This window comes from Cololabis saira, chromosome 3 (genome assembly GCF_033807715.1).
Source record: "Cololabis saira isolate AMF1-May2022 chromosome 3, fColSai1.1, whole genome shotgun sequence".
NCBI lineage: Eukaryota > Metazoa > Chordata > Actinopteri > Beloniformes > Belonidae > Cololabis > Cololabis saira.
Genome location: NC_084589.1, coordinates 25,780,852 through 25,802,085, shown reverse-complemented (window position 1 = coordinate 25,802,085; position 21,234 = coordinate 25,780,852). Strand labels below are relative to the sequence as shown.

Below are 21,234 nucleotides of genomic sequence, written 5' to 3'. Positions count from 1 at the left end.
AACATACAGTTTATGAATCTATGTTGTTTATTTGTTCGTTCAGTCAGAACATATTACATTATAACACATTACACAAATAATCCTCTATCATTTCTCCTCAATGTGAACAATTAGTGCAATCTTAGTGACATTTTTACATTTACACAAAACTTTGAGGATGGTTTCATCATAAGGCTTCAAGAACGGAAGAGAAGGAAAGTTGCAATTTCTATTCATCAAGGAAATGTTAGTGCAGTCATCTTTTAAAAAGCCAAAGGGGCATTCAGCTGCCTTTCATCTAAGATGTCAACCAAACTTATAAGGTTTCGGTTCAGTGAATACAACAAATAGTAGCAACAGTTCATTTGTTCTTATGGAGCTACCGAAATTACCCACTAGTGTGTGCAGCACCTCCACAAACTATAAAAACAACCCAGTTTTAAAAGCGTTACTTTCAAAGTTGGTCTAGTTTTTCTATAAAGGGAAAAATTAAGCTTTAAACTCTGTAAATATGTCTGCGTAGCTTGTTTTTCTTTTAAATGCAAAGAAATGTGAGTGAAATGCTGCCCTGCTTGAGCATTTCTGCTTTAAGCACTGTGGTGTACAAATGCCAGACTCAAATGTCCGAAAACACACAATTTTGACTTTTGACACAGCAAAGTTTTAATGTGCAATAACCTTTAAGGCAAACACAGTTAAAACACAGTTGAGCTGATGTGTTTGAGCTGAGTTGAGGGTCAGCAGCTGTATAGCTGACTGAGCATTTGGAAAAGGGTAGTTATCATTTGTACAGTATAGTCACAGATAAATAAGGCAAATGTGTGGAATTCCTGGACATTATAAGACACAAACTGATCATTGTTATGAACAAAAACTCTAAATAGGTAGTTCTATTGATTTTTGAACAGGGTTTAATACTATAAGTCAGACTTTAAGCTCATTTAAAAAAAAAAATGTAAAAGAAAATTATTATTATTTTTTTTTTTTTTTTGGACAAGCAAGCACTTCATCTATTAACTTGCTCAGATGCAGTGCACCGTGAAAATACAACTGATCAGGTTGCATATTTCAATAGAATTCACCTGAACAGGGAGATCAATTCAAAATATCTGATCTCCATTTAATTTGCAGTTAACAGTTATAGTGGAAAAGCTTTTCACAAAATCAAGACCAACAATCAAGCATGTAGAAGTATACTTTTGAATAGTTTTTATCCACTAGATAAACTTCTGAATTTAGCTTGAATGTGATTAATACTGTCTGGAATTAAATTTTTGTACTCAATAAAATCAATTCGACATAATTCACACACACAAAAGAACAATTTAACAAATTTAACACATTTTGTTTAGGTTAACAAAACAAAACAAAGAGCTAATTTAAAACCAGTGGCACAGATTGTGCACTTTTGCATTGATTTGTGCTAATTTAGCTGTCTATACACGTCCAGTCTTGGACTTCGTGAGCATTAATATTCACTTAGGAACAGAAAGGTGAAAGATAAATGCAGACAGCCCCCTCTGTTTTAAGTGTTCATAGCTGAGACATGGTGAACAGATGGAGCATCTCGTGCATGGAGCTAGAGAAATGATTAAACAGCGATGCAGCATCTGTTTCATGGCAAGATTTCCAAGCTGTGATGGAGATCACAATCCTAGAGAAGAGAAGAGAGAACGTGTGGTTTTGAAGACAATTGCTAAAAAAAAAAAAAGAATTACAAAACCCTAAAAGGCACGTCTCATTTAACTGGATGAATAAAAACCTTCACATTGGTAAAACTTCAAAATCAATACAGAACTAACAGTAAATTTCAAAACTGGTAAGAATGGGCCTCCTTTATGTTGTTCAAACATTTTTTTAACACATTTCAAGATTTAAAAGGCGTGCATGTTTTTTTACGCACCTGTCATCTCTGATGCGGTAAAAGAAGCCGTAACCATGTGGCACCATCGGCGCCACTGCCCCCAAAACTGTGGTGTAGCCCACCAGACTGGACGACAACACAAAGTTTCCACCGCCACCACTGTAGACGCAAACATTACAGTTACAAACACCTGTTTTCACGCTGAAGCACAGTGTCTCCAGTGCTCTGTCCAAATACACCTGAAAACGCAGCCGGTCGTGCAGTTTAAAACTACTTTGCTGCACAGTGTCAACAATATATACGCTTCTCCACTATGACAGGGGAAAGCTAATAATTATTGTCTGATCAGCTGCAGACAATTTCTCCAAGATGGTAAATATAGATAGAAACAGATTTTGGAGCATTAACATTTGATTTTAATTTGAAGGACTGAGTCCAAATCATACGCATAATGATGACATATGCAGTGTTGACATACAGTTTTTAAGAAATAAATGAGTTTCTTATACACTACCTTCTTGCGTAGAGGGGATCAGTGAACAGCTCTGGAGTGGGACGTCCCTCTTCTCTGGCAATGAGATACAGCCCGAGAAGATGCCTGTCAAAACCTGTCAACAGTGTCACAAAATAGCATGAAGCACCTTCACAAGATTCACAATTTTTAATTGCTATTTTAAAATCTCCTTTCTGAAATCAGGTTGTTCTGAGATTACTGTCAAATGACGTGGTTCTGCAGAAGCACCTCCCACAAGAGTTGATTGACAAGGATGTTTTACCTTATTAGACCTACCCTGAGTGAGCTATCAGCTATCAGCACATTGTTTTGACACTGATCTCCAGAGATTTTGTTCTGGAGACCAGTCATCATTTACTTCCGACTAATCTGAGCCATTGAAAATGAGAGGTATGTCTTTTTTTATCTCTCCCTTTTTTGCTTGAGAGCACTTTCCTGAGAACGGCCCGTTTTCACCATTTCTTCCTGCAGCAAACGCGCACCAAACATGATGGCAATATGCAGGAAAAATGGTTGTATATTAGTTATCATAAAATCTGGCGTATAGTTTGAAATTTTAAGTCATGAGACAAGTTGAAGCAGAAGCCGTTTTTCGATTGGATCCCGCTAATATCACTGGATGATGAAGAACTCGCCCTCAGGCCTGAGGTGAGAAATAACACGCCTCGTTTAACGCGCAATATAAACTAAGGCGTGTTATTTCTCAGGTCAGGCCTGAAGGCGAGTTGAGGGGACGGAAGGCGAGTCGGGAAGTGTTACATAATCTGTGTAGGAGCGTGTAAAATTACGTATTGTTCCCACATCAGCAGGGTAATATGCAGCGTCAGACAGGTGTAATTTTCAAAACGAGGATGGATGAACATCGGAATGAGCGTTTTTTGGCCAGGTTCTGATACTTGCAAATTTTTGTTGCCAGTTGTTCAAACAATGGACCATCCTCTGTGGTTCCGGACATACGCCGGTTTATGGCATCTTCGGCTACGAGGCTATGTAGCTCCCGGATCTCCTCGTTTCTCCCGTTACTCATCTTACAGCAAATACAGGCCCTACATGTGACCTCCTGATGCCGTTGTTACTCTTATCGGTTCCCTTATTTCCTGTTTCCTTATTTTATAAAATAATAATAATCGATTTTGAAAAAAAAAAAACACACCCCTGGTGGTTTGTGCTGAGGTTGTATGATCAAGAAATCCATCCTTTTTTAAACACTATCAGTGAGAATTTTTAATCAAAGTGTATTAGTGACTTTCATTAAGACCCTAAAGATTCATATGAACTTATGGTAAATGGGCCTCGAATTACCCCTTTAATAGATAAGTGAAACATGCAGCAGGACCATGCAAAAGGTTTGAGGCCACTAAAGTCTACTGGTGCAACCTTCAGTTGAGACAAACAAATTGATATTTAAAATTACTTCAAAATGGTATGGGGTTGTTTTAAAACAGTTTTCCTTAGAACCTTCACAGGTAAGTTAAAGGCTGATGTTTTTGTGAGTCCAAGATACAAGCAGGACTGCATAGTGCTACTAATGATACTTAGTGATTAAAGGCAGGGTAAGTGATTTCTGGATAACTTTTGTATCTCTTGATATTTGAAACTAAATATCAATAAAACACGAAAAAACACAAATAAAACATAATATATGAATATGATGCAATAAAGCAGTTTAGTGCAAGTTGACAAAGCCAGGGTGGTGCATGTTCCTTTCTTTTTTCTTTCAGTGAACTCATGGGATGAGCAGAAAGCAAGTGGTGAAAAGATAGTTACTGAATATGACAAAAAGTGTTCTGGTTTATAAATTGTGTAGAACTGCTTACCCGACCTTTAATATAATTGATTTTAAAGTTCTTTTATTAGTTTATAAAGCGCTACATGGGCTTGCGCCAGAGTATATTTCAGAGATGTTTTTATTCTATGAACCAGGAAGGCCCCTCAGATCCTCTGGCTCTTCTTTTCTAGCTGTTCCACAGAGTAGAACTAAAAGATTTGGTGATGCTGCTTTTAACCACTATGCTCCAAAACTGTGGAACAGCCTGCCGGAGGATCTGAGAGGAGCTGGAAATGTGGACATTTTTAAACGTAGACTAAAAACTCATCTCTTTGGTCTGGCTTTTATGTAGCATCACATTTTATAGTTTTAGTTTTATTCCGTTTAAAAAATTTTAAAGGTATCTGTTTTATTCATTTATCTATCTCTTATAATGTTTTTATTATTTTTATTGTTGTGGACTGATTATATTTTTTTTAGCCTTAATCCTTGAACCTTTATCTTTTTATAAATTTTATATTGTATGTCAGGGTGCATTGGTCTCCCAGTTTTTATCTTTTTGGTCTCCCAGTTTTTATTTGTTCATTATGCTTATTTTTCAATCAAAATGTCAAAGCACCTTGTATTTCATGTACCTGGACGAAAGGTGCTATATAAATAAAATTTGATTGATTGATTGATTGATAATAATCAGCAATGCTTAAGAAAATCAGCCAACATTAATGTAACCCAGACTCACCGTTTCCCTCTTGAGCCTCAGACATCAGTTTGTTGTGCTTATTAAAGGCCAGCTGCAGAGCTTTTTTCCTTGCATTCATCTGACAGAAAATATTAAAATATGTTAAATGTAGAAAAACCGATGTTCTGCAATTTTGCAACAGAAAACATTTTTAATGTACATCACACATGGGGTCCACCATGGCTTTGCACCCGTCCACAGCCTCCTGCGAGCAGGGTCGCATGGTCTCTGTTCTGCCATGATAGAACCTGCGTGTCATCGCTGTCTCATAACAGCTTCCTGGCCTGAGAGAAGCAAGAGGGGGCATTTACCAACATCTATTTCATAGCTTCAATTGACAATAACAAGAGAAGGGGAATCAGATGCATACTTCTTGTGGAGTTTGTAGAAGGCAAGCTGCATTGCCAGTTGAACAAACGTGTCTGGATGCAGTTTCTTCTGCTTGATGGCTGTTTTTCCAAAGGCTGTGAAGGCGTAGCACACAATCTGAAGGTTTTGTGCCTGTGAAACCAAAAACAGACTTAATGGTCACACAATTGCGACAATGGTATTTACAGAGGAGATTATTCTTTTTTTAGACTCACCGACTCCAGAAACTGCTGTTTGGCATGACTGATGTCACTGCAGGCTTTTTCATCCACAGTAAATAACAGCTCCTCAGGAGGGGGTATTTGCCTAACTGTGTCTGAGCCCTAAAAACAAGTTACCTCAAATTATGAGAATATATAGCACTTACAAATAACGGTTTAAAAGTATATATAGAGTAAAAACCAACATCTACCTTCCATTTGCCCTCTGTAGCGCTGATCTTCTGGTCAATATACCAGCACAAAGACACCAGCACCATAGCATCATATGGGGAATGCTACAAAACAATTTACAATTACATTATTATACAATTACATCATTATTATATGTACTTTTAAAGATTTTAAACAATGCTATACCCAAATGAGTAGGACCATCTCACTTGCACACTTGTTTTAGTCTCCTCTAGTATGACAAGCAAAGAAACTCACATCACAAGTGGATCCAAAAGTGCCATTTGAGAACACGATTGAATTGTATGATTTGTCCCCCCAGCGGATGATTGGGTTGCCTTTTAGGGCTTCTGAAGTCAGCTGCAGTCATAATCCAAAGAAGGCATGAAAATCAGACATGTGACTATTTTTCCATGGCCTAAAGAAGATTAGGATGTGTAACTCATACATTTGTGTAGTTCTCGGGGGAAGAGTGGGGTTTTGTGTCATCCAGTGATAGGACAAACAGGCTGCTCTGAATTGTCTCCAGGATTGTCTCATTGTGTGGATCGATGCTTATTAGATGTTCTCTTGCCTGCCAGAGAGTAAACAGAGAAGTATTGATTCCCATAAGTGCTTCAGTTATCTAATACCAATTCAAAGCCATGCACCAGCTTTACCTGTCATCAGTTCTGCAGCTGAATCAAATCATCCCTACCTTTGCCCAGCGAGTCCGCTCCTCTGAGGTAAGAGCAGCCACTCCGTCTCCCTCTGGCTCTCTCTCACAGCACTCTTTCACAAAGCTCAGCTGCCTGCACAGGTTCACACGCACACACATATATAGTATTGAATTTCCCATAAAGAGCTTAATATCAGATATAGCTTGCGTCAGTGACGGAAATTGCTCCCAGTATAGTACTGCTGCATGGATGGGGCTCGTGCAGCACAACACACTTTGACTTTTCACTTTTAGTTTAGAAGTGCAACATCTACTGATGATTTTCAGCTGGGTACATAGGCAATTTTCTAACTGTATAACATCCCTGTTAAAGTCCCTGAAGTAGAAATGACAACATATTTAAAGTGTTCAGCGCAAGTGCTCTCGAAGTTGACAAGTTATTAACAAGTTAAAGCAATATTAATTCAGCACCTTTTGAGTGTTTTGTGCTGACATTTAAGAGAAAGTTGAGGTCTGCAACCCTGAATTGATCCTGAACTAAGTCACTACATCAGCACATTCTCTACATGAACCAGGTGTGTAACTAGACTGGTGCCTTGGTAACACTGACTCAAAAAAGTGCTGACAGCATAGCAAGATATATGATCTCAATTCAATACCACCTTATGACAGAAATTTAATCAAACTTGTTTGCCAAACACTGGGCATAACAGGAACAATAAATCACTCCTAAAACTCTTTTGTGTGTTGTTAATTATTACCGGAGTCTATTAAGCTGTCAGTTAAGACTCAGAGACCAAGCCAAAAGTAAGATCAATCACATTATTCCTGAGGATGTAACAGACAACAATTTCCATCATTCTTGAAGCAGAAGACAATAGATTATATTCTGTAAATAAATATTGTTGCCTAGGAATCCAGTAGTTTTTGGGTGCTGGTTTTTGTTCTGCTCCTCCCACTTGTGTGTCATCACTGAAACCTATTTTCTACCTTGTTTTGATGTTTCAATGGTAGATGGTACAAGGTTTGGACCAACCGCAGTGACAACATCATAACTTTGCATCCCTGAGCACAGTGTACGGTATATCGTTTAGATAGGTTACTCACAAACACCTATTATGAGTAAAGTTAGATTCTCTGTTGACAGCCTCTTTAAGAAGTTTGTTGCTAAAACAGACCTTTTTAAATAAAGCACTTTGTATGGATCATACTTTTAAACCTATGCATAGTTTGTAGGAAATTTCAAAAGATTACCAAGTAGAATATATTTTGTAATCATTAATTTCTCTTATTTCATTATCTACAAATACTCATGCATTTAATCACCTGTCATCTCTGTTCTGTAGATTATATTCACTACTAAACCTACCAGTTCATGAACAAGAACAAAAGCAAAAAGGTCTACTTTTTCTTTAGAAGATGAACTTTTTCTTCCTCTGCTCTTCTTTTCCATTTCAAGTGAGTCAACTAAGTATTTGACCTATTTACACGGTTTTATATATAGTAAATATATATAGTTATATATATTTATTATAAATATATATAGTTTTATATATAGTAAAAAGAGCTCTGAGATTGTGTAGCATCAAGAGCCGGAAGAAAAGTAGAAATACTAGAGGAGATTTCATTTTTGATGTGCGGACAAGCAGTAAAGATTGTTCTGTAAGCTACCAATATCTACTTAAGTTTGCTAACATTTATTTATCTGCTCTGCACAGTTTGTGACATAGAGTAAAACAAAACTAGAAATTTCATGTTATATCCAAAAGATAAGCTAGTCTGCTCTTAGTCATAAGATTCATGGTACGCAATAGCAACAATGTGTTTCACACTGCCAGAAGTTTTGGAGGAGGAAAGGCAGAGTAGGTCATGACAGAAAAATTGCCGTGGCAGGACAACCTACTTTGTTGGTTTAGTTTGACTTTGACCTGAGAGGTTAGAGTTTGTGCAACATGCACTAACATAAAATTAATAATGACGAAGTGCAAACAAAAACAATGGGCTTATTGACAATGAGAATAAGATCCCTACGAACGCGACCTATTAACAAAACAGTGCTGAAACCAAGACACTTTCATTTTTGTAATATCAGAAAAAAACGATGTGCCCTGCCCAGAATGTCTGCTTTTTCTTTTGGATATTGTCAATATACATTTGAATAAATCAACCTGCATCCATTTGTCGAGGCATACGGAGGGCTCCTATGGACAGCAAACAAATCTGAGTGGCTGGAAAAAGTTAGCTTAATGTGACACAACCTGGCAGAGGAAATTATCTGTATGTCTTAGTTACACGGCCAATCTGTGTGTGTACAAAGCAAAAACACAGAGAAATGTTTCCATAAATCCCTTCCCTTCAGACAACCACTGTCTTTAAATCAGGTATACTACACCTACAGATGTCCACTGTTAATTATGGATTCTATATTGGGCTTTTGCAGCTGTTTTATTGCTGTCATTTCTGTTCTGCTGTTGCTGTTCTATCATTGGCTGGTCTGTAACATCAGTGTTTTATTAATAAAACTGTTCTAGATTTCAAGTGATGCTATAAAATACTTGAATCAGTTAGTATAATACTATGGGATAAATCTTGTGCCAGTAGGAAGTGAATTTGAATTCTTTATATCTGAATGTGAATCATTCAATTTGAACCTGAACTGATTGATTTGAATAATTGCTTTTAAAATCTGAACCTGAATGGACTACGGTAATTTGTAATTGAATCTATTCGTTTGAAAGTGTATCACTATAAACTACTGAAACACACGGCACATATATATAACTGCTACACCCATCTCACCCATACACCAACAAACAGAAAACTGCATGTTGAAATAAAGCAGGAAAATGGTATCCCACAAGTCCAAGCATCACCGGCATCCCACAGCCGCCACTACAATAACATTACTCTTCCTGTCATACATGATGCGATTTCTTTTATTTATTTATATACAAACATGAGTGTTGGGCCGTTGGTCACTGGACATCACAGCTCCAGGTGTTTATGCCAGGTATATACAACGTAAAGCGCGTTACTGTTGAAAAATCAAGTTCTTCTCATCTGCGTTCGACGCCCTCAGGCGTTTTGGCTGACCTGAGGGCCAGGATGTGTGGCGCAAAAAAAATTGAAAAGAAAAACTGAATTTGAATAAAAAGAAGTTAAACTGAAAAGTGAAAATGAATTAGGGGAATTAAATACAGTTTTCATTTAATCGTGATACACATTCAAACTAATAGATTCATTTTTAAATTAGTCCATTCAGATTCAGATTTTAAAAGAAATTATTCAAATCAATCAATTCATGTACAAATTGAATGATTCACATTCATATATAAAGAATTCAAATTAACTTCCTACTGGCAAAAATGTATCCCATATTACACCAAATATTTTTAAAAAAGCAGCAAAAATTAAAACATTTGTCTTGTTTCGTTTAAGACTTGAGTTTCAGTATTCAGCTTGTGAAAAACCCTTTAACGTAAGTAACGTAACTCTAATATATAAAAGACATATGTGCATATTTGAGTGTGTTCACTACCTGTGAATTTCTGGAGGAGTGAGGATTTGTCCATCACAAAGGGCATCAAATGTAAATATCCGTCCACGACACAGCACCACCACGTGGGAAGGGCACGGACCCTCACTTCCTGTGATACAACATAAAATCCACGTGACGTAATTGTGATGAAAGAGACTAAGAAAATGGGTCAGAGTTTACAGGTGTGTCTGAAGCTAGAAGATAAGAGCAAATGTCATTGTACTTGTCTTGAAGTAGTTGCGAATTGTGTCCTTCTTCACTCCAGGTACTTTACAGGTACAGAAGAGCATTCTGAACTGGTCCATATCCATTGGGGTTTTGCCATGTTTCTGTGGAGGCATACTCTCTCTGCAAATGCAAAAAAAAAAAAGATGTAAAAAAAGTATAACAAACTTTTTTACCAAACTACTAAAACACAATGTGTATTTCCTACGTGTGGATTAGTTTCCAGTACTGCAGCGTGTGCCATGTGGCTATACTGGCCCGCAGCAGAGAGGTTCCCTCTGCAGGTGGCCAGTAGTGCTCCAGGTAAGGTGCAGGGCCACCGAAGTTCACATTCAACTGAGAAGGGATGCGGACCTCCAGGTACGCTGTGTCTAACCACCATTCTTCCAACTGGAGAAAAATTAACCACAGTCAGAGGAGGAAAATATTCCTACATACAAGCAACCAAACAAGCTCTTCAAGCAACAAACCCAGTTCCTCTTTTTCTTGGCTCTCTGCAGTAGTTTCTGATGGAGCTCTGGACCAATGCCCTCCTGGAATTTCCTCACAATCGCTACTGTAGCTTCACATTCCTGCTCAGATCCAAATGGGCGAACTGGACAAAAATTAAAAGGAAAACACAAAAGTAAACAAGTCTGTCAGTGACTGCACAGCTCATACAAATACACCAAATATGTGGCATTCAGAGATTCAGAAAGTCGTCACCTGGATTGATTTTCATGTAACAAGCCTTGTTAAATGTTAACTGGTAAGATCTCTTGTTTTCTTAATATATCTGTGATTTACATACATACTGTGATGAACAGTGTTTCTTAAGCTGTTAATAAAGATTTGACTTCTGCAGTATATGAAGAACTGCTGCTGTTATACAAAGAGAAAGTAGAGTATCGACGAACTGTAATTAAACTGGCTCTCACAAGGACCATCACATGAACGGAGGGCCAAAAGTTACTTCTGCTGTAGAGGATGCGTTAATTACTATAATCAGTCTCAATACTCAGTTTTTAAGAGCACAATGACCAAAACCGCACCTCAAGGTAATATAACAACGGTTTGGGAAAAAGGAAAGAGCCGTGGAGAACTTTCTTGGCCTCCACAGCTACTGAACAAAAACCCTGCTAAGAGGGTTTGGAATGAACCTCATCATGCGGGTAGAGAAAATAAAGAATATTCAAAGGCTTTATTCTCATAAAGTATTTGAAATCTTAAAGATATTTTATATTTGTTCTCTTTTGCACAAGTTCTTGTTATTGCCTAGTTCTGATGTCTTCAGTTTTAACCAACTATAGAAATTGAAATAACAGGAGTTGAAAAAACCTTTACCATGTACACTTGCCATTTAAGACCTACTAGGTTTTTTAAGTTAAATAAAAATGGAAAAATAAATGGTTGTCATTGTCAAGAAAAAGCAAACTGATAAAATGCCATTAGATTACACCAAGAAAAAAAACACCCATGGCTTGGCTTTTAAGGTCAGTGTGAACCTAACTATTGACCAAACTCTAGAGTTCAAAAGCAAAGATAAAATCTCTTTAAACATGGTGACTCATTGACAGCAGAAATCCTACCTGCATCCAGGTACTTGTTCAGGGTGCTTTCCAGTGATGGGACAGGCAGCGGAGGCAAACTGCTTTGGTACTGAAAGGTCCGCTCAGACACAGACTCTGATAAATTATTATCCATTTCTTCTGCCTGGAAAACAGATAAATTACATTACACACTTTAAACTGTGGCTGAACTTGTTTTACTAATTTATCTAAAACCTGCAGCATCTGAAGCTGGGCCCCCAATAATTTTGTAATAGAAATGCAATGTGTCCTGTTATGTGAAACTAACTTCACTCCTTGTGCATATTACAGAAAAGAGCTGTGAGAATAATATACAAAGCAGGTTACCGGGACCACACAAATAAATTATTTTTACAATCTAAATTACTAAAATTTCTAGATCTAGTCAATTACAATACAGCACTACTAATGTTTAGAGCCAAGAATAATTCATTACCAGGACATATACAGGGGATATTCTTTGAAAGGGAGGGAGGTTATAACCTCAAGGCCAACTTAATTTTAAAGTTATCAATAGACGCACAACACTGAAGAGCTTCTGTATGTCTACCTATGGGGTAAAACTTTGGAACAGCCTGAGCATAGATCTAAAACAAAGTCAAAACATATCACAATTTAAAAAAAGATATAAAGAAACTTTTTTCTCAAAATACAGTGGCGAATAAAAATGTAGATATATATAGATTTATTTAATATGTGTAGATATATAGATTAATATTATGGAAATAAACATGTTATATATATGTATGTATATGGATATAGAGATATATTATACATACAGTATTTATGTATGGGTATATCTCTGTTAATATATATGGATATATAGTTATATGTAGATATGTTGATAAATGGATGTATAATCATGTTGATATATAGACTTATATTATGCTTTTTGTGATCTATAAGTAAGCTCATTGATTCTCTTGCTATTTGGAAAAATGTAGATAAGATTCAGGGGTAGGACCTGATAAGTATATACTTCAATCCTATCCCTTTCGAATATGTTGGTGGATCTGCGAGGTCTGCCCAAGAGCTGCTTTGTCTTTTGTCTACAAACACATTATTATAACACACTTTATTTCGAATATGCATATTAAAAAAGAACAATACAAAAAAGTAAAAAAATAAAGTACAAATATATATATATATATATATATATATATATATATATATATATATATATATATAAAAATAAAGTACAAATATATATATATATATATATATATATATGTACTTTATTTTTTTACTTTTTTGTATTGTTCTTTTTTAATATGCATATTCGAAATAAAGCTCAATAATAAAACTAAACAAACATCATGCTGTGAAATTCTATCTGAAACAAAATTGTGTCAACTCCTTTCATTATTATGAGACCCGTTAAATGCTGGTAATGTTACTTGGCTGTCAGTTATGCAGACGACTATAATTATTCGAGCTTAGTTCATCCGTACATTGTTAATTTTAAATAGTTTAAATTGGATGCTGTTTCTGGAAAGAAAGATTAAACTACTTAAAAATAAGCTGACCAAGTGCAATTACTCTTCTACTCTGCAGTTACTGGGTACATCACTACAGCTCTTCAACAACGATTAACTTGACCAGAATAATGATAATTAACTTACCTTGGTTGGGATACTTTGTGTGTAGTTTATTATACCAGCGCACTGCGTAAATAAAGTGGTATCTGCGTTTGTAGCTGGTGGAAGAAGGAACCGTGCAGTGCGTCGCAGCTGCAGCTGCAGCTCACCTTTCCCCTACTGAAGCTCTGCGCATGCGCGGCCCGGAACCCCCAACTGCGCATGTGTTCACTAATATAAACAATAGAATGGGCCAACAATACCATTACATCGATTTTATTCAATATTTGCCAATAGCTGAGGTAGAAACTGTGACTAGTTCATAATGTGTTTTTTCCCTCTTCTTTTGCACCAGCACATAGTAACAGCAAAATGTTTGAGTTAAGAGTATGTATGTGCCCTGATATGATCATGTGTCAATCCATTATTCTGTGTTGATTCTGGTGAAACTAAATAACTCTACATTAATGTATATGCTGACAGTCATGTATACCTTTGACATATTAATCTGATTTGAATGAATACAGCCATGTTCTTAAAAGACCTGTTAAGCAAAACGGGTTGTGTTTACTCATCATTTATTCTTTGGGTCTTTCTACTCAACCATGGAGTTTCCTCCATCAGAAGCTCCCACAGATCAGCTGCAGCACAGATTGCTACAAGATACCCATCCTGCCCAAAGTAATACACCTCTACAGTGGCAACTTAAATCATGACTACAATTATTTTCCCTTCGAGGATGACTGAAGTATTTTTGAATTTGAATTTCTGACATGTTTTTAACTCTTAACTAATGAAATGACACAAACATTTTGTTTTAAATATGTATATTTTTTTCAAGTGTTACTTATATATTGGAATCAAAAACACTTCAAATTTTTGTATTAAAACAATTGAATTATTATCCCAATCTTCCTAATTCTTAATCCTTGTTTTTCTTAATATATATATATGTTTTGTCAAGTGAAGAAAAAATCCGAAGTGCTCAGGGAATTGTTCAGAAAAAATCTTGAAGGCGCTCTTTGGTGTTAGGGAAAAAAACAATATCTAGTCAAAAAAGGGAGTCCAAGGCACTCTTCTTGTGGAAAAATATTAAAAAGCCTTTATATAAACATGGCAAATAAGTTTAAAAACATGGGAGCAGAGGCCCACGCAGGTGTCAAAAGCCTGGCTTTTGACACCTGCGTGGCCACCTAGTGGCCCTTGCATGTAATGTTTACCTGGGAAATGGTTCATGTGACTTCCTACCTGTGCAGGGCAGGTGTATATCATTAGGAATTCCTGTTTGAGCAGTACCCTGAAGAAGGCTTGCGCCGAAACGCATGGGTCTCTGCTCCCATGTTTTTAAACTTATTTGCCATGTTTCAATAAAGGCTTTTTAATATTTTTCCACAAGAAGAGTGCCTTGAACTCCCTATTTTGACTACATATATTTTTTGATTTGTATGAAACTTTTTTCCAATTTTTTTGATTAAGAGGATGCTAGAAAGGTTTCAGAAATTCATGTATCAAATATGATACACCTGGCCTTATACTGGTTAATCTTTCTTGAAGTCTCAAAAAAACTGATGACCCTTGAAAAATCAACCACTGCTGATACGAACAGCTCATTTTACATCACAGGGTTCAGACCCTACCTCTCCTGCCAAAGCAGCTGTTTAATCCAGTGCAGCTAATGAGAATTCATCCATCACGTCTTTTTGTATTTATGCTAAAATGAATTGGTTCTCACATTTTCTTAAGTTAATAAAAATACACAAAATGCCCCATTACACAAAAAGTTTATTTTTTTAAAACGTGTATGCTCATATTTGACACCTTTTAATTTCTTGTTGTGATCTAAGATATGAATAAGTGCATTCAACTGAATTAGTAAAGTTACATTTTTACATAATTAATCAATGCATAGTAGTCATTTAATTATATAAATTCAAAATGATGAAAAATTAAAAAAACATACCTGAAAAAGGAAGAAATGTCAAATGACAAAATATTCTGCCTAACCATTACATCTGTAGACAATCTGTTTTTTTATTAATTGAATTAGTAGTCTTTTATTCATTTTTGCATTAATCCTGCCTCTATTGTTTATTGTAAGTCTTACATCCCATATTTGCTGATGATTTCCTTAGCATGCGTGATGTAGGTTGACATGGCATCATCCTTGGACACTCCTGCAAAATTCAGAAACAGAAAAGATTTGAAATCAAAACACAATATATCAGTCTGTTTCTATTCATAAATCATAAATCAGTGACATTGGTCTTTAGGGATGGAAATGTGAGTGGGTTGTTTGAAGCTCCACTAGTAGAGACATCCAAGCTGCCTTCAGGGCATACAGTCTTCCTTTTTTCTAATAATCTGTCATTTTAAAATGTATATTTGTCCATACCTTTTAAGTTTGAACAAATATGTGATCAATATCAGTTACAGCTTGTGTATACTCAGATCAGCATCTGTTAACATGAATAACAAACTTTGTAAAGTTTATTATACATATTCAGCATCAGTTCTTCGTCAGCAATTTTTACATTTCAAACTGATTGATTACATCATGTTTAACATAAACAGTAAAACTGCACCTTTCCTGGAGTCCCAGGCATCCCACTTTGCTTTCCCTGTCATATCCAGAGCTCCTGGCCTCTCTACAATGATAAAACACCACAGATAAAGTTCTCTGAATTTTAATATGATGCATGAAAAGGATTCTGTTTATAGGCATCAAGTCATACCAGTGTTAACGTCACCGACAAGGGCCTGTTTGTAAAGACCGTATAGTGTAAGCATCTCCTCATTTGTAGGCTTTGTTTTCACCTTCTTCACATCCTCTGCCACTGTCTTAAATTCTGTCTGCAAGTTAATAGATGATCAAACGAGAAACAGTTACTGCACTTAACATTGACTATTCAAAACATAACCATCACCACATATCTATCCAGGAAATGTAAGAGCAAGTGTTCTCCCTCCACAGTCAGACAAATGATGTAATCTAATTTGATGCAGAGGGAATTACACAGGATAAGAATATGCATGTTAATTAGTTACAGACAACAGTGAATCAGAAATGTGAACATCGTGGTCTACCCATGGGTCAAAGCCTAGGAAACCGATTGGGGCGCAAGTTCTACATAAACAATGGGCTTTTATTCAAGCTGCAGCTTTTGTCCCTGCTTGAATAATCTGCTTTACAAAAGATCTGGGACATTGCAGAGCATATAATTACAGACCCTTTTAGGATAGATATTAACCCACAAACCTCTTAACCAGTAGTGCAATCGTTCCCACGTTCCTGACATCATTTTAAAGCCACAGAAATAAAAAAATAAGTAAAAAAAACCTAAACCAATACAAATAAGAATTATATACCAAGTGTTGATAAATTGCCCCCCCCTCACCTTTTTTTTTAATACTGTATTATGATAGATTAGATAGTCCTTTATTCATCCCTCAGTGGAGAAATGTGCTATATATGTATATATATATATATATATATATATATATATATATATATATATATATATATTCTTGTTTAAACATCCAGACCACAGACACGGATGATAAATACAGTATAGACGTGGTTCTCTTACATCTCATTTCATCAAAGATGGATCAGACTACAGTAACTAAACTGTGCTAACCTAGTAACGCCTGACAATTTCATAGCAACGATAGGGCCTAATAAATTGATAACATATAAATGAAACGTGAAGCTGGGGTATTTTACCTCGAGAGACATTGCTGTGGATGCAGGAACGGAGAGCAGCTGAAGGTGCTTGTTCCGGAGGATTTCTTGCAGCTGTATCAACGCAATAAATCGGTCCACCAAGCGGAAGACTGCAGGGAGGGAGCACAGGGCTGCAGAGCAGCTGATTGGCTGTCTGCAACCCTCAATCACTGCGGCAAACATAAACTCCACTGCGACTGATTGATTGATTGAAGAATTTATTAGAAGAATTGCATAGGATCAGGTACAGTTTCATGACAGTACAGATTCGCTGATACAAAGTCAACTAAAAGGCATTATTCCAAGAAAGCATTACACTTGTTTACATTGGAGACCTTTTTTTAAATTCATATAACATATAACATATAACAACGACTAACATAAAATTGCAAACTTGAAATTTTATAAAATGTATATTTGTCCATACTTTTTAATATGTGATCAATATCACTTACAGCCTGTGTATGTTATTTCCTACCTTTACTCCACTGTATTTGCCTGCATGTTCCTTTCCCCACTGAATTATATAGGATTTAAATTTTTTAGGGTATGTGTTTTACCAATGCAAAACTATAACAACGAGATTTCGTATTCTGCACTTTCATGTTTATCAGGCTTTGTTGCAATGCTACTCTACTCGGCATTTGCAGTTAACGATTCTACATAGTTTATTCTCGAAATAAATGCTTGGCTCAAGATAACGCTCTATATATTCAACTATATATATATATATATATATATATATATATATATATATATATATATATATATATATATATATATATATATATATATATATATATATATATAAACCATCAGCATGTTTTGTCTCTGTGCGACTTGACTGACGCTCTTTAAACGCTTGTCGACGCTGTTCCTCCTTGTTTAAATAAAGTTTTTAAATTCAAACAAAATGGCGATGTAAACCGTGAAATTGATCAACACGCTGGCTGCCGTGAAACTTTTGAAGGTAAGGTTTGTTTTATGTTTTTCCTGCTTGTCATTTATATAGTCGGAACGGCGATAAAGACGCCCTGGACTTCTTTATATATAATATATATATTGAATTTAAACGTGATGTTTGTTGGCATGCTCTTGTTGGGTTACATCCTCCAGGGTCTCGTGTGTAGTGAGCTTGATGTGCAATGATGTGCAATGATGTGCAATGATGGTTTTCTGAATGATGTCAAACATACCTTTTAACACCTTTGCATTTAAATGTATCGTCAACAAAATATACAATTTTCAGTGTTGTGGAAACGTTTAGCTGCTGGTCACAACTTCTGTAAAGATGAATTGATTTCTAAAAATACCAAAACATCCATGTCAACATTTCAAGTAAGATTAGCATGCTGATTTTGTTTTGTAATTTTTGTGTGACATATTAAGGACAGGGGTACCATGCAAAACTTTTGACCAGAGGTGGGTAGAGTAGCCAAAAATTGTACTCAAGTAAAAGTACTGTTACTTCAGAATAATATGACTCAAGTACAAGTAAAAAGTAGTCATCCAAATAATTACTTGAGTAAAAGTAAAAAACAAAATAATCATCTTTAGGCAAATTAGATTAAAAAATAGCTTAAATTAAAATAATCTTAAAGTAAATTCAAGTACTTTAATAAATAATAAAATAATAACAGAATAAAAAAATAAATTAAGCACAAGTAGCACAAAATTTCAAGCCTTTGTACTTTTCTTTTTTAACCAGAAGTAGAACAAGCCCATGAACTCATATAAACTCTGTGTGTGATTCTGCACAAATGACTAGTGGGTGAGCAGTAAGAAAACCTTCCTTGGGTTCTCACCATAAAATTCCCTTCCAGATGTGTCTAATGGAATATCTCTACAGGCCTAATGTATTTGGGACCCAATTTCTGTGGACTGCACGCTTGAAAATAAGAAATGAGCATGGGTATATTTGGAGGATTAAAAACGGCTGCACAATTTCAATAAATATAATTGGCACAATGATGATCAGTCATACTGTGGCCACATGTTTCAGCCAGCAGCATGGAGAACATATCAGAAAGAATGCATTCAATTAAGAGTAGTAGTCTAGTGGCTACAGAGGTGGGCTTGGGTCTGGAAGACCAAGGCAACCAAGATGAACCACCTTGCGCCCCTGAGCAAGGCCCCTCAGCCCTAATTGCTCCCTGGGTGAAATGGTGTGTTTGTTCTCTCAGATGTAAGTCGCTTTGGATAAAAGCGTCTGCTAAATGACAGTAGTAGTAGTAATTAGTAGATAATTGGTGTTGGTGCACACCCGAAAGCCCAAGATTCTCACTGGAGTAAAAGTCTTTTACAATATGAAAATGTCCCAAACAAGAACTTAAAGATTCATATTAGGAAAAAAAAATTATAATTGACAAATGGAGCGCTGATGATGAAGATTGTGCTTTTGTCGTCTTCCTTTTATAGGAAGTATATGGATAAATGTTATGTTTCTGAAAATACTGGAATATTTTATCTTTAACTTGTCGTGTTTACTCTGGTTGATCATGGTTTAATTACAGACGAGGAATGGGAACTCCAGGGAAGGCAGCTAAGAAGGAACAGAAAAGGCAAATTCCTGCCAAGACCTCATTCACATCACCGTTAGCCTCAAAATGGAGTTCGCTTCCCCAAGAGGACATGATTTTCATCCTGAAAACTTTAAAGGACAAACTCATCTCTACGGGGTTAGAGAAGAAAGAGGAGAAAGTGTTTCGCTTGTGGAGGAAAAAGAAAGAGGGAAAACTTGCTCCAGCATCAGAACCTGTTCCGCAGGTGAGTGGAGACGTAAAGGTCTGCGATCCCACCAGAAACGGCTGGACAGATGTGGCAGCCAGACGACAGCTGGCCATTGGGATCAACGAGGTCACCAAGGCTCTAGAGAGGAATGAGCTCCAACTTGTCCTTGTGTGCAAGTCTGTCAGACCAAATCATATGACAAATCACCTGATCGCTTTGAGTGCCACAAGAGGTGTGCCGGCCTGCCAGGTACCTCGCCTGAGCCAGAGTGTGTCAGAGCCGCTTGGGCTGAAAAGTGTCTTAGCGCTTGGATTCAGGCAGTGTTCTTCTAAAGAAGATGAGATATTTAGTGACACCATTGATGCCATTAAACCAAGAGTACCTTCGCTGGACGTTGTGTGGCTACAAGGTGCAACACCAAGAGTAACACTTGAAAAACCTACTGGCATGGGAGAGAAAAAGGAAGAAGGTGGTGAGATGAGAGGCCAAAAACGGAAATTGGTGAGTGAATCTGAGGTCCCAGATTCTCCCTTCTTCTCCACGCTACAGTCACTCAAAGTGAAAAGAATTGTACCTAACCCGGCAAGGAAAAGAAAAGCAAAATCTAAGAAACAGCCTGGAAAATAAGAAAAACTGTCACTCATTTAAGATCTTTCTTGGTTTTTGGTTGGGTTTTCTTTTTTTCTTTTTTGTCCTCTGGTTTTTTACTCTTAACATTGTTTGGACAAGTTGATGCAAAACCTTTTATTTCTCTGATTCTTTTATTTCTATTAAAAGTCAGTATTGGGCAATATAAAGTATTTTGTTTTATTGAGCTGATTGACTGAACTCTGCCCAGTCACACAGATGTGGGACATCCTGAGGTTTGGTTTCCATTTGCTTTGGAGATGGGATGAGAATCAGCACCTCCAAAACCGAGGCCATGGTTTTCCACCAGGAAAGGGTGGCGTGCCTTCTCCGGGTGGGTCGAGAAGTCCTGCCTCAGGTGGAGGAGTTCAAGTATCTCGGGGTCTTGTTCACAAGTGAGGGAAAGATGGAGCAGGAGATTGACAGACTGATCGGTTCAGCGTCCGCAGTTATGCGGTCGATGTACCGGACCGTCGTGGTGAAGAAGGAGCTGAGTCGAAAGGCGAAGCTCTCGATTTACCGGTCAATCTACGCACCTACCCTCACCTATGGTCATGAACTTTGGGTAGTGACCGAAAAGACAAGATCGCGGATACAAGCGGCCGAGATGAGTTTTCTCTGCAGGGTGGCTGGACGCTCCCTTAGAGATAGGGTGAGGAGTTCAGTCACCCGGGAGGAGCTCGGAGTCGAGCCGCTGCTCCTTCACATTGAGAGGAGTCAGCTGAGGTGGCTTGGGCATCTGTACCGGATCCTCCTGGACGCCTCCCTAGGGAGGAGTTCCAGGCATGTCCCTCCGGGAGGAGACCCCGGGGAAGACCCAGGACACGCTGGAGAGACTGTGTCTCTTGGCTGGCCTGAGAACGTCTTGGACTCCCTGGGAAGAGCTGGAGGAAGTGTCTGGGGTGAAGGAAGTCTGGGCATCTCTGTTGAGACTGCTGCCCCCGCGACCCGGTTCCGGATAA

At 37.2% G+C, this 21,234-nt stretch overlaps 3 protein-coding genes across 3 annotated transcripts; 1 reads left to right on the top strand and 2 right to left on the bottom strand.

Moving 5' to 3' along the window:
- Window positions 1-4: 4 nt before the first annotated feature.
- On the bottom strand, window positions 5-13,358 carry crot (carnitine O-octanoyltransferase). Its single transcript, XM_061716824.1, has 17 exons — window positions 13,237-13,358; window positions 11,615-11,738; window positions 10,517-10,641; window positions 10,255-10,436; window positions 10,045-10,169; window positions 9,822-9,930; window positions 6,323-6,416; window positions 6,074-6,199; window positions 5,884-5,985; window positions 5,646-5,729; window positions 5,449-5,556; window positions 5,235-5,365; window positions 5,025-5,148; window positions 4,865-4,943; window positions 2,358-2,451; window positions 1,883-2,002; window positions 5-1,633 (listed from the first exon to the last, which is right to left on the bottom strand). Exons 2-17 carry the CDS (start codon window positions 11,727-11,729, stop codon window positions 1,513-1,515), a joined length of 1,839 nt encoding a protein of 612 aa, XP_061572808.1. The 5' UTR covers window positions 11,730-11,738; window positions 13,237-13,358; the 3' UTR covers window positions 5-1,512.
- A 1,612-nt stretch (window positions 13,359-14,970) lies between these two features.
- Window positions 14,971-17,013, bottom strand: acbd7 (acyl-CoA binding domain containing 7). Its single transcript, XM_061716826.1, has 4 exons — window positions 16,916-17,013; window positions 15,924-16,041; window positions 15,774-15,836; window positions 14,971-15,365 (listed from the first exon to the last, which is right to left on the bottom strand). The coding sequence occupies exons 1-4, from the start codon at window positions 16,925-16,927 to the stop codon at window positions 15,292-15,294; spliced, it is 267 nt and encodes an 88-aa protein (XP_061572810.1). The 5' UTR covers window positions 16,928-17,013; the 3' UTR covers window positions 14,971-15,291.
- Window positions 17,014-17,829: 816 nt separating this feature from the next.
- Window positions 17,830-20,700, top strand: rpp38 (ribonuclease P/MRP 38 subunit). Its single transcript, XM_061716823.1, has 2 exons — window positions 17,830-17,885; window positions 19,429-20,700. The coding sequence occupies exon 2, from the start codon at window positions 19,436-19,438 to the stop codon at window positions 20,270-20,272; it is 837 nt and encodes a 278-aa protein (XP_061572807.1). The 5' UTR covers window positions 17,830-17,885; window positions 19,429-19,435; the 3' UTR covers window positions 20,273-20,700.
- The last annotated feature ends 534 nt before the right edge of the window (window positions 20,701-21,234 follow it).